Here is a 13919-nt window from a genome sequence, read left to right as displayed (position 1 = left end):
CAAATCGCCTCCAAGGCGATGCGCGCGGCCAGTATTGTCTCCTGGAAAGGAGACACAGCAACAATAGGTTCTCGGCGAGAACGCGCTTCCGCGCGCTTAGCCGAGACCTAAAAACGGGGGTTGGCCATATTGGATGAGGGTTTGAAGTAGTATGGAAGACAGACTTGATGTGGTGGAGGAACCACTAGAGAGCCAATTGATGGCAGTGAACAAAATTAGAGGATAAAAGGGAATTAATGCATATAGAACAAATTAAATTTTTTAGACAACAGGAAAAATTAGGATAAATTACCGAGCAACTTGAATAACAGGGAGTACTTGATAAATTTATTTATTTTTATTTTTTTTTATTTATACACACTTTCAGTTTATACATTTCTACATGAGTATTTCATATATATATTACATTTCATATATATTTCATGTGTAGATATACTTTTTTCCGATCCAATCTTAACCTCCCTGTATACAGTGCACAATCCATGTTCTATCATAAAATTTTATTTCACCTAGAAAATTCAACAGCTGCCTAATCTTTCCCTCCACTTAATTACTAGATCCCAAATTTTTAGGCCTAAAATTATTTTCCTTCTACCCTTTCGTGCATAGATATTCTTTTCCAGATTGAATACTCCAAGTAGGTTGGCCAACCATGTTCGTATTCCCGGAGGGTTTTTATCAAGCCATGCCCTCGCTATGGTTAATCTGTAAACTGCCATTGCTACAAACAAAAACTCCCGCGGTACATCTATCTCATTTGCGCCAACCCCTAGCAGGATCAGAGGGGGGGGTGAGCACTAATTGAATTCCCAATGTCCTGTTCAAAAAGACCTCTATATCCCTCAGTAGTGTGTGCAGCTGAGGGCATGTGGCAAATACGTGAACACTGTCTGCTTCTGAGGAATTACACCTAGGACACAATATACCCGTAGTACCGCCCCATTTTGCAATCCTGGCTGGCGTAAACTACAAAGAAAATATGGTTTTGTAGTGCTGGGATTGTAACGGAGCTGAACACAGTTCTGTTTGCCCTAGTTCTAATGATTCCTGAAACCAAGCCTGCTCCCCACCCAGCTTCTCCACCAACTTTTTACTGTGCTTCTCCAAGTCATCCTTCTTCTCCTTTACCAGACTTGCGTAGAAAGAGCGTATCGTACAATCCCCAGATAATTTTATTTTTTCCAGAATCTCTATCTTACTGAACCCAGCGGCACCACCCTGCTTATTATCTAAAAAGCTTCTGATCTGAAGATATTTAAAAAATCCTCTGCTATCCAAACCAAATTTGTTCCTTATCTCACTAAACTGCATTATTCCATCCGTGTTAATGATATCACCAATTTGTGTAACCCCCTTTCTGCCCATTCTGCCATTATTGCATCTGCAAATATAGTGGGAGGAAATGACCTATTTTTATACATCCTTGTGTATCTATTATATCTCCCTAATCTTGTCTTTTTTAAGAAAGCATTCCAAATGTTTACCACAGCAGCTATTGTTTTAAACCTTGTTCTTTTGAAATATCCAAAATCGATACTATTTAGCATGCAATTTCCTGCTTCAGCCCCAAGTACTGTAGAATACACCTCTGTGGAAAAGCTGGCGACTCTTCGGTCAAGATTCGACCCCCCGATTAACCCCTGCATATATTGTAAGGAGGCGGCCATATAATACAATCTAAAATCTGGGGCTCCCCATCCCCCTCTCTCTCTCGGGAGGGAGATAAAGCTATAGGCCCTCCGTGTCTTTCCATGCGCCCAAATAAATCTGTTCATGATCGCCTCTAATGCATTAAACCATCTTGTTTTAAATAATAATGGGATAGATCTAAAGAGAAAAAGAAATTTAGGCAGTATCAGCATCTTAATTATATTAGTACAGCCCACTATTGACAATTGTAGGTTGTTGAGCCTGTCTAGCTCTACTTTTACTCGTGTCATTAAAGGAGCCATATTCATTTCTACTACGTCCTCTAGAATTGCTGAAATTGTAAATCCGAGGTATACTGCGGATGCAGTCACCCTATCGTCGTTACAATCTGCATACCTATTTTTTACAATCTGTGTTTTTGAGCTATTCAAACTGTATCCTGATACCAACCCGAAATTTTGAGCTTCCAGTTCCACCTCCCTAATAGCCCACGATGGATTGGGTGTCAAAACCGCCACATCGTCAGCATACGCCAAAGTTTTTATTGAGCAGCCGCTCAACCGCATTGCTGGTATCTCTGGGTTTTGTTCTAATCGGTGAAGAAAAGGGTCTAGATAAAGCGCAAATAGCAAGGGAGAAGAGGGACAGCCCTGCCTAGTCCCCCTACTGATCTTAACCCATTCAGAATGCCCTCTGTTAACCCTAATCTTAGCTTTTGGGTCTTTATATAGGGTTTGTGTAGCCCTTATAAATCCCTCCCCTATTCAACTCCACCTCATGACAGCCCATAAATAACCCCAGGAGACCCTATCGAATGCTTTTTCTGCATCTAAAAACAATGCTGCCATAGGGTCTCCCAGGGTACCTGCTGCATCGATCATTGTGATTAATTGCCTGACGTGGTGTGTTGTGCCTTTTCCCTTGGATAAACCCATGCTGGGAGGGGCTAACCATACTCTCAATTACCCTTGATAATCTTTTGGCCAACATTTTCGAATATACTTTTACGTCGGCGTTCATTAATGTGATAGGACGATACGAGCCCGGAGACGTTGGTGGTTTACCTTTTTTTGCTATAACTATAATGTCAGCGGCTCCCCAGGAGTCTGGTATTGAATCCCCCTTCTGAGCCAGTAGCATAATATCAAGCATATCTGCTGCTAATACCGTTTGGAATACCTTAAAAAATTCCACCGGGATCTGGTCTGGACCCGCTGCCTTTCCCGAGGGTAGGCTATCCAGAGCGATATTCAATTTAGCCATTTCAAATGTAGCTTCTAAACTCTCCTTGTCCTCTATCTGAAGCATAGGAGGGAGGACAACACTCAGATACCCCTCTATATCCTCCACACCCCCCACCTTATCAGAGGAGTATAAATCTACATAAAACTGTCTCAATACTTCTCTAACCTGACCTGCCTCTGTAAAAGAATTACCCTGCAGATCTACAATCTCTTTGACATCGGATTTTGCTGCCCTCTGCCTACTCCGAACCGCTAATATATGGCCGACCCTCTCACTAAATTTTTACGCCTTCTCCCTTTGCGACAGATATTTCTCTGCCGCTTTTTTGGCCATCGCTTCAAGGGCTTCGGCTCTGGTTGCGGTAATCCTTAGCAGTATCTGATCTAACTGAGAGTTCTGTGCAATAGCTGCTGCTAATTCTGCTTCTAAATGTAAAAGATTTTGTCTTAGTTCTTCTGACCTAAGTCTCTCCTTCTTTTGGCTAGTTAACACATAGCTCAGTGTCTCCCCCCTGACCCCCGCTTTAAATGCATCCCATACAGCCCCTGGTGATGCTGTCCCTCTATTTATATCCCAATATCCTTTATCCATTTAGCCATATGAACCCGATATGACTGATCTTGTAGTAGCGCGCGTTCAAAAGTCCAAGAAACCTCCCTCCTTATGGCCTGACCCAGATTAAGTGTAACTACCAGTGGACTGTGGTCCGAGATCACCCAGGGGTGCCTCTCAATTTTTGAGCTGGCAATCAAGATATTCGAAATTAAAAAGTAGTCCAGACGGACCAGAACCTTGTGGGGAGCTGAATAAAACGTGCTGCCGTCTAAGTGCGGGTGCCACTTTACCCAAGGGTCTTCCAGGGAGTTGTGTATCACCATATCTGAAAGTGCTCTGTACACCTTCTTTTTCCTCCCTGTATAGTGTCCACCAGGTTGACCAAATGAGCTACTAAGATCATGTAGATTAAAATCTCCACAGCAGACTATTGGTTCAGGCCACTGTGCCAGCTCAACATCCAAGTACTGAAAAACATCTGGGTCATCCTCTGTCGACCCATATATCGTGACCAGCGTGAAAGTATCTCCCTTAAAGGCCACTTCCAGGATTACCCACCTCCCCCACTGATCTTCCTTCTTGCTTTTCACTGTTGTATCCCCGCTCCTCCCTATTACTGCCACTCCTCTAGTTTTATTCCCTTGCTTGGAGTTTGCTAATAATGAGAAACCCAATTGCTCCAAAAGATAACCTTTAACACCCTCTATGTGTGTCTCCTGCAGGCATACTAGGTCAAGGTGTAACATTTTAAGAAATGCAGCTACTCTGAGTCTCTTGCTTACTTCGTTAAGCCCGCAGACGTTTATTGAGGCGATTCTACACGGCATACCAACCCATCCCTTTTCATGCCAATGAACCTACTAAATCATTAAGCAAAACCTTTATCTGTGGATTCAATACACTCATTTTCAGGTCCTGTATACATTCTAACACATTGCAGTTTTCATACTGTATACATTGTAATACAATTTCTCCTCCATAAGTGTGATGTGCCAATAAAAAAATCAAACTTAGTGCCCCTTTTTCGCCCCCTTCCCCCTGTATCTCCCTCCGCCCTCCCTCCCCCTACTACTCCCCTAACCCCCCCTCCCTTACAGGCAAATAGGTCAAAAGACCTATGTGTGCGCGCTTCAAGTAGCGCCAGTCGCCTCCCTCCCCTACTTCACCTATTAAAGTGCTGTGCTACCCCATCTTCACCTTCTTCTACCTATCCTTCGTAGAATACGTTATGCAAATACATCAAGGCCCTTTTCCTTTAACCACCTTTCTGCTTTCTCAGAGGCAAGATGGCCGCTGTTGAGGGGAGGCATGATGGCCGCTGTTGAGTTGAGCTAAGCAGTCGCATTCTTCTTTCCTCCCCTGCTTAATTTGGATTTAGCAGAAAGAATGCTGTGCTCCCCTGATGGCCCGTGAGCTGAGGTGGCAAGGTGGTATGCGAGAGTACTGCCGTATCAAGAAGCAGTTTCACCTGAACAGCACGACCTGGTGCTGGTTGAGGTCGAGTGTAAGCAGACTGCTTAGAGCAATAAGAGGGGAAAAAAACCTGAGGGTCGAGATGCTCCCCCGTCCACCGCGACAGGACAAGCCGAGAGAGGCGGAACCGGTGGTAAAAGGAGTATCGGCTGGGGAGGCAGCTGCAGGGAGAACTCCTGGAGCGATCCGTAAGGTGCCGAATATCCCACCGAAAAGGAAGACAGAGGTGCGAGGGAAAACTTCAGCGCTCCCAAAGAATGCACTTGACAACCGCACTACAACGGTATCAAGGCACGCTAACACGGCGGATCCGAAAGAGGATCTGAGCAGAAACAAAGACAGCGTGATGAGACAGCCTACCTTGACGGAGGTGTTCTCCACTAAGGCCCCCGGACAGCCTCAGGAACCATCAGAGACGCCGGAATCAGGAGAGAGCGTCCGCGAGGACGCTGCGGGAGCAGCCGACGCCGGGGTGAAGCCGGTTGCCAGGCAACTAAGTCAGCGCTCAGAGGCGGCAGGGCTCGCAGACACGAGTGCGGGGAGAACAGCTTGCACATCGCTCCCGGGGGAACAAAGCCCAGAAACAGCAGAGGCTCCAGAGGATCGAGTGGCAGAGTTAGCAGCTACTGGTCGAATGCCGGCGAGAACGACGACAGGTAGAGACATGGAGAGGCGTCCGGGCACTCCACCTGGGAATGCTGACATGTTGGGGGCTCTGTTGCTTGTGGAGGCTGAAATAAATGAAGGGAGAAGAAATGTTCAAGATCGAGTAACAAGCACCTGGGGCAGCATGGAAAGCCTGTCAGGCAAAAACACTCAGGGAAAGAGTAACATGGATAGACACAAAGATAAACAAAACTTAGAAGGGGGCTCAATTGAAGGGGACTGCTTCTACTCAGTGAACGAGGATTCTGAGTCGATTATTTCTTCTGAAGGTAGTCTGGAGGAGGAGGTAGATGAGGAGGTTACAGACTCTGGATCTAGCACATCCGGCAAGGAATCCACGCAAAAGAAAAGACCCTCAAACTTAAGGAGGCGCATCCAAGGGTCTCCTCTTCAGCATGATAGTCGATTGCTCTGGGACTATTCAGCCACATCCCAGGTCTATCAGGATAATGGTAGTAATAGGGTCCCTATTCCTGACGACTTGCCTCAGAAAAATTCTTTTGAAGTTCTATTTGGCACCTTGAAGGAGATGCAGGCAGAGGCAAGAACTGAAAGTCGTAGAGCAAGGCAGGCTTCAAAAAAGATCCAGGGCTCTCTGAGGAAGATAAACAAACTATATAAGGAAGTGGAGGGGAGAATTACAGAATTAGAAGATCATACAGGCAAATTGGAAGACGACGTGGGAAACTGGCAGGCATTCAGGACAGAGCAAGAGAAACTGACAGAAGACATGAGCTGGAAGATGGAGGATTTCGAAAATAGGCAGAGACGGAACAATGTTAGACTCCTGGGTGTGGCAGAAGGGACAGAAGGGCAGGATGTCAGACAATTTGTTGTTAATTTGTTAAAAGGGGCCTTTCCAGAGTCCCAGTGGCAGTGGGAAAGGGAGGTACAGAGGGCACATAGATTCCCTTTCATGATAAGGAACGCCCGTGGTGCAGGAGGTACAGGAGGTGAGGGCCAGGGGAACCTGCCCAGAGCGATCTTGGTAAATATTGGGAACTTTTTACTGAGAGAGGAGATAATTGGCAAGGCAAGGCCCGACAACAAGAGGTCATTTGAAGGCGTTACTTTCTTTGCCAGGCCTGACTTCTGTCACGTCACTGTAGAGAGGAGATGGAAGCTCAGACAGATGATTGCCCCCTTTCAGGCTATAGGTTTGGAAGCATTCCTCCTTTTCCCTGCTAGGCTCAAAGTAGTTGTAAGGGGAAAGACCTGGATGTTCTCTTCAGAGATTAAAGCCCAGAAATGTTTGGAGTACTTGATAAAATAAGGAAAAAATGTTCAGGAACCATGGTAATTGCAAGCCACAACACAGTTAGTTGTAAAAACATACAGATGACAAACTTGAAGCTGAAACAGTGAAGGCGGAGCTTGGTGCTTGGTTCAAGGAGTGGTCTAGAGCAAGTTGGTCCAGTCCTCATTCCTGTTCAGTCCATTCCTGATGCTGTTCATGCGAATAATAAGTTTGAGCTCCTCTTTATTCAGGAGTTGAGCAATGTCTCCACCTCTTGGGGGTTGTTTTACAAAGTTCATGACTGTCCACGTCATGTCATCTTCATTGTGTCCTACCTCGGTAAAATGATCCACTAAAGGCGCGTTGGGAGTTTTGCAGTGCACTCTGCTCCTGTGTTGTCCGATTCAAGTCTTCACTTTTTGTGTTCTTTGACCAATGTAAATAAGCAAGCAAGAACACTGAATCAAATAAATGACATTGCAAGTATAACAGTTGGAAAATGATTTTGATTTGATTGACACATTATTAAAGGTAAAATTCATGTCTTCTAGAGTAAAATCACAAACATTACAGTTGCTGCATTTGGCGTGCCCAATTAGAGGTTCAAGGCCCCAGTGTGTATCAAGAGTAGTGGAGGGTCTGGAGATGGGTAGAACAGCCCGTACCAGATGGTCTTTGAGAATGAGGCTATTGCAGAAAGCAAATAGAGGGCGCTCTATGTTCAAATTGCCTGCGTTCACAGTGGGCCAGTGTTTGATGATAGATTTATGGATGGGGTTGGAGATAGGGGAGAATGTGGTCACACAAACTATACGATTGTTATCAGACCACTCCCTGAACCAAGCACCAAGCTCTGCCTTCACTGTTTAAGCTTCAAGTTTGTCATCTGTATGTTTTTACCACTAACTGTGTTGTGGCTTGCAATTACCATGGTTCCTGAACATTTTGTCCTTATTTTACCAAGTACTCCCTGTTATTCAAGTTGCTTGGTAATTTTTCCTAATTTTTCCTGTTGTCTAAAAAATGTAATTTGTTCTATATGCATTAATTCCCTTTTATCCTCTAATTTTGTTCACTGCCATCAATTGACTCTCTAGTGGTTCCTCCACCACATCAAGTCCTGCCACCAAGCCTTGGATCAAAAACCATAACAGTAAGCGCGCTGCCTACCGTAGTCACCCGACTCCTTGCTAGTAAGTCTGTATGATTCTTCACTCATCCCTCCCCTCTTTTTCCCTGTAGTGCATCGCCCCTTGCTGCTTTGATACTTGTTATTTTCACAGTTTATTCATCCTCAGGTGAGAATTTCTGCTGAGTTATCTCCTTGTTTGCCAGATGTTATCCAGTCTTTCCGTTATCTTTCGCTTAGTTTTTGAACATTCACAGAAAATGCAAATAATTCGGCTACCACCAACAAATGCATATGCGGCTTAACCTTCTACAAGTGCAAGCCTAATTGAGGTTAGTGTATTTTCCCTTGCGAGCGAGCGTCACCTTAAATTCGATGCGGGCACTTGGCCCAAACACATATGTAGGTCTTATCACCTTGATCATGCTTGTACCACCCATATTGATTCACTTGTCACCATCCTGGAATGAATAATGTGAGCGAGCGTCACCTCATATGCAATGCGGACACTCGGTCTATATACAATTGTAGGCCTTTTCACCTTGCTCACGTCTGTACCACTCAGATTATTTCACTCGTCACTATCCAATAATGAATGATTGCGAGCCTCCTTGGTTCTGCGCTTGGTTCCACTTACATCTTATTCTATAATGAAGCCCTGATGCTCACGTTCACTCACACCAGCGATCTCCGTTCACAGTTATTGCCTTGATGTGAGTCTTCTTGCGATTTTAATAACGGTTGTTCAATCACGAGCACAGTGCAGTTGCTTTACACCAGAGCTGGTCCCTGACCCCCTGGACAGCACAATGGTTTACGGTCTGTATTAGACGCTCCCTAATCTCTTTCCCTTCTCCTCATTTCCCACTGGTAATCTCTATTTATTCAGGCTTGTACCCTTACTGTCCTGATGATGATCCTACTATTTTATAAATAGGATTGAAACGTTGTCGACTAATGTAAACAGTTTGCACATTAATAAAATCTGATAAAAAAAGTGTATTTACTGTTTCCTCAAGCTTGTTAGAAATTGTGTTCAATATTCCTCAAGCTACCCTTTCTTGCCTGATATGTTCCTGTCCTAAAGTGTACTTGTCATGTGTTTATGTAGGATGCAGGATTGTGTCCCACTGTATTGATGTGTTTATAATTTTTATTTTGACATTTTTTAATTATTACATTAACTGTCTTGCTGGACACTCTTAATATAGCACTGATTGGAATCTATATTTATCCTGATGACCATACTGGATTTTTTAAGGACCATTGTTCTAATACTAAACTATGAAATTAGGTGTCAGCCTTTTGCAGAATTAAGATGAGAGATTAAGGCAGACAGTCATGAGACAGAGAGGAGGCTATACTCAGAAACAGAAAGCATGCAGAGGATAGAAGGTAAGAAGATTATCCCTCTGAAGAAAGAAAGGAGAGGAATTAATTGGAAGAAAGTTGAGGTCAATTTTTCATACATGGTCTTAGGTGTATTGTGGGAGACTTTCTGAGATATCGCTGTCATGGGGCTTCATCTCGCCCCCCACAACCGCACTGCTAAATATGCGAATTCCGCAAGTTTTCATTTGTCTTTTTACCATAATCAAACTTCATCCAAATAATCCATGATTTTTCAAAACGTATTTAACTCATTCCCAACTTTTCAAGCGAGTCCACATGCCATGTGTGTATGCAATTATCGATTTTTTACTGTTCACTCCGCGTCTATCCGGACTTTAAGAATGAACAGGGCTGAGGCATTAATTCATGTCAGGCAGCGTTTAATCTTTAAAATGTACCCAATGCATTTCGGGCTCAACGCCCTTCTTCGGGGTTCACTGCCATCTGCCGTTTAAAAGAGTCTTTCCTTTCTCTGTCCTTGCTCACGTCTGTACCGCTCAGATTATTTCACTCGTCACTATCCAATAATGAATGATTGCGAGCGTCCTTGGTTCTGCGCTTGGTTCCACTTACATCTTATTCTATAATGAAGCCCTGATGCTCACGTTCACTCACACCAGCGATCTCCGTTCACAGTTATTGCCTTGATGTGAGTCTTCTTGCGATTTTAATAACGGTTGTTCAATCACGAGCACAGTGCAGTTGCTTTACACCAGAGCTGGTCCCTGACCCCCTGGACAGCACAATGGTTTACGGTCTGTATTAGACGCTCCCTAATCTCTTTCCCTTCTCCTCATTTCCCACTGGTAATCTCTATTTATTCAGGCTTGTACCCTTACTGTCCTGATGATGATCCTACTATTTTATAAATAGGATTGAAACGTTGTCGACTAATGTAAACAGTTTGCACATTAATAAAATCTGATAAAAAAAGTGTATTTACTGTTTCCTCAAGCTTGTTAGAAATTGTGTTCAATATTCCTCAAGCTACCCTTTCTTGCCTGATATGTTCCTGTCCTAAAGTGTACTTGTCATGTGTTTATGTAGGATGCAGGATTGTGTCCCACTGTATTGATGTGTTTATAATTTTTATTTTGACATTTTTTAATTATTACATTAACTGTCTTGCTGGACACTCTTAATATAGCACTGATTGGAATCTATATTTATCCTGATGACCATACTGGATTTTTTAAGGACCATTGTTCTAATACTAAACTATGAAATTAGGTGTCAGCCTTTTGCAGAATTAAGATGAGAGATTAAGGCAGACAGTCATGAGACAGAGAGGAGGCTATACTCAGAAACAGAAAGCATGCAGAGGATAGAAGGTAAGAAGATTATCCCTCTGAAGAAAGAAAGGAGAGGAATTAATTGGAAGAAAGTTGAGGTCAATTTTTCATACATGTGAGATAGCCATCAATCTGAAGATGTAAGCTGTAGAAAGTAACATTACATACATGCAGCTTAAACATGCAAGCCCAATTGTGCACATAATTTGAACATTAGGGGCACAATCCTGCTTAGTGCCAAACCGTGAGCATCATTTCAAAACATAGTCAGGCTTATCCCAAGCTTGGTGTAGGGTCTGTACACCGCCCTTGGAGAGGTGGCTCATTTGCCTTCTTTAGAAAGATGCCTTCTTTAGGAAGTTTCATTTAATGATCTTCCCAGATTATTCTGCAGTAAAGGGAGTTATGCTCACTAAAAATGAGTTATTTTGCACTGACTGAGAGCATCTCACCAATGCGCAGTCAGATTTATACCTTGTCTTGTTACCTAATCCCATTATAGGTTGTTTCTATGGCACAGCAGAGCAACTACTGATGCCTAGCACTAACATCCCTAGTGTAAGTTGTATTTGTTTGTGAATGAGGCCAGTGTGGTATATGTATTGTATGTATAAATGTAATTATGTGTAATTATCCAACCGCAGAAAAAACTGAAAGCATCAGCTAAATCCTTCTGCATCCAAAAACAAAGCAAATATTCCCCTAGTGCCACAAGACTAACCCTGGGCGTCCGAATCGGCTACGCCCACGGAGTAGGCGTAGTGTTGCCTCCTACGCATTTTGCGTAGACAGCGTAGCCGGCAACACTACGCCCACTCCGTGTGCGTAGCCGAGTCGGCCGCCACCTGCCTCCCTCCCGCCCTCCCCTACATTCATTATTTAAGCAAAATACCCTTAATAAAGCAATTTTAAAGCATTTACCGTGTCCGGGGCTCGTCCGGGGCTCCCTCTTGGAATAGCGTCCCTTCATAGATACCAATGCGCATGCGCGGGCGGCCGCGCATGCGCATTTCTCGGGAGAAATGCGCATGCGCGGCCGCCCGCGCATGCGCTTTGGTATCCATGACGACGCGATTCCAAGAGGGAGCCCCGGACAAGCCCCGGATACGGTAAATGCTTTAAAATTTCTTTATTAAGGGTATTTTGCTTAAATAATGTATGTAGGGGCGGGCGGGAGGGAGGTGCGTAGTGGGGCTACGCGGAGTGCGGGAGTGGGCGAAGCTTCTCGCCCATTCCGCGTAGCTCCGCGGAGCCCCACTATGCCCACTAGGCCCGGGCTTACACAAGACCTCTATTTTGATTCTGACTTAGATTCTCAAACATACGGGCAGATTTACATGCCCCTTGCACCTCCTTGCACCGCCATTGCATCACTTTTCTTGACACAACGGCGGCGAAAACAATGCGGCTAATGTACAACATGACTCATCTAGCGAGATGCATCACGTTGTACAGCCCTGCGTCACATCATACCTGCGCCAGGGATAATGTATACAGGCTAGGCGTCCAGAGTACAAATATCTGAAAGGATTGTGCTAAGTAAGACAGAGGAGGTAGTGTCCTCTGATGTGCTTCTCTAAATTATACAGCTCATCAGATGTAATTTCTGTTTGGGGCATGTGCGAAAGGAAGCTCTTGATGATGGAGCTGGGCTCAGATCCACCACTTGGGACACTTCCAATCACTGGCCTCTGATGCAGTGAGGAAAGCTAACAGGACCTCTATCTGTTTTTGGTAGAAGTCCTTTTATCACCTTCCTCAGAATGATGCTCATGGACACTAAACTTTATCAGGTTATCTTCTGCAAAGCCTGCTTGCAAAGATTCCCCAGTATTTTGTTTTTGAATTAATTAAACTTAATTCTCAAAATTCAATATTCAACAATACTTCCATAAGCACGTGACACTTAAGAAAATGCATTGCATGCATGTTCTACTCAATGTAAACAGAAATTCCACAAGATTCTGCTTCTTTCTTTAATCAGATAGAAAACCACAACAGATAATAAGCTCAATATCCATGTGGCACCTGTCAAGTTACTTGCAGATCCAACTGCTACTACATTTGAAAGCCTCACTATGGGCACCAGGATACACTTACAGGAGAAGTAGTCTTGTGGGACATTCCGAGCACGAATACGAGCAGCAGGCCCATCATACATGTAGAAGAAACTGATACTGCTGAAGTAGTCAGTCATGAACTCCAACTGCTCACAGTATGTCTTGTCCATTCCTAAACCAAAGCATAGGCCAAAAGAAAAGTTACAAAATCCACACTATTTTTCAATCTGAAACTCATATAAATTATACAGTGGTAATTTCAGGTCAATGTGTGAACAAGCCATCAACTTTCTTGCATAGATTCGGTCATTAATGTTCTTATTGCATGTTCATTCATGGTCTTTCTAAAATTTAAAATTGTCAGCTGTGGGCAAGATTTTGATTTTTGTTTTACTTAACATTCAACACAATGCATGTACAAGATAATCTACAAGTCAACTTGCACAAATTGGTGGCATGTTCACATAGTTTTCCATCACATTTGGCTCACCACTTCTGCCTCAGAAAAGAGGGGTAACAAGCTTTGGACTCAATATATTTCATGGGCCTCATTATGAGCCCCCCGTTATTCCGCCTAGTAGCTCTGCCGCACCAGAGTCACCAATACAAGTGGTTGGAGGCAAATCCAGGGATAGAGTTACCAGGCTACTATTAGTGAGACCCTGAGGGTCCCCTTAGAATTAAGGAATCACTAGGGTAATCTTTTTCAGGTCTGATTTCCTTGTAATTCTTTATATCCCCCCAACCCCCCGTTGTTTCACCCAGAGATGTCCTCTGCTTTCACTAGCCAAAAACCTCTGGTGCCGTAAAACAAATTCATAGCGTTCCTGTGGATGTTGTCATTTTAATGGGGCCAGTAAATGCTACCAGCCCCATCGGATTTACCAGGTCACTTGTAACGAAGGCCCTTGTGGTTTAGCCTTCTTGTTACATGTGTCTTAATTATCTTTAGCATGCCTAGTCATCACAGATGTAGCTAACACAACATTCTCATTTTTTAATGTTTACTGAATACATACATCACATATCCATATTAGAAAGTAGATCACTGCTTCAGTGGTCAGGTCCCATGGTATCAATTATCAATCGGGGACAAAGTCAGCTAATAAGAGATTGAATAAAATACCTAAAGTTCACTTCCAATGATGTGTGTTTGGTGATTAATGCTCACAGGAAACAACTGAGAATCAGCTTTTAGTTGTTATTGGGTATGAGGTTAA

The 13919-nt window shown here is 43.7% G+C and overlaps 1 protein-coding gene across 2 annotated transcripts in view; it reads right to left on the bottom strand.

Annotated features, from left to right (window-relative positions):
- Positions 1–13919, bottom strand: part of ENPP3 (ectonucleotide pyrophosphatase/phosphodiesterase 3) — a 709442-nt gene that overhangs the window by 332150 nt on the left and 363373 nt on the right. For both annotated transcript variants that reach the window (XM_078649216.1, XM_078649217.1), the window contains exon 14: positions 12740–12871. In XM_078649216.1, coding sequence (XP_078505342.1) covers positions 12740–12871 — 132 coding nt within the window. The remainder of the gene's footprint in view (positions 1–12739; positions 12872–13919) is intronic.

Source organism: Lissotriton helveticus, chromosome 6 (genome assembly GCF_964261635.1).
Source record: "Lissotriton helveticus chromosome 6, aLisHel1.1, whole genome shotgun sequence".
NCBI lineage: Eukaryota > Metazoa > Chordata > Amphibia > Caudata > Salamandridae > Lissotriton > Lissotriton helveticus.
Note: the sequence above shows the minus strand (reverse complement) of the source record. Positions and strands in the feature narration are given on the sequence as shown.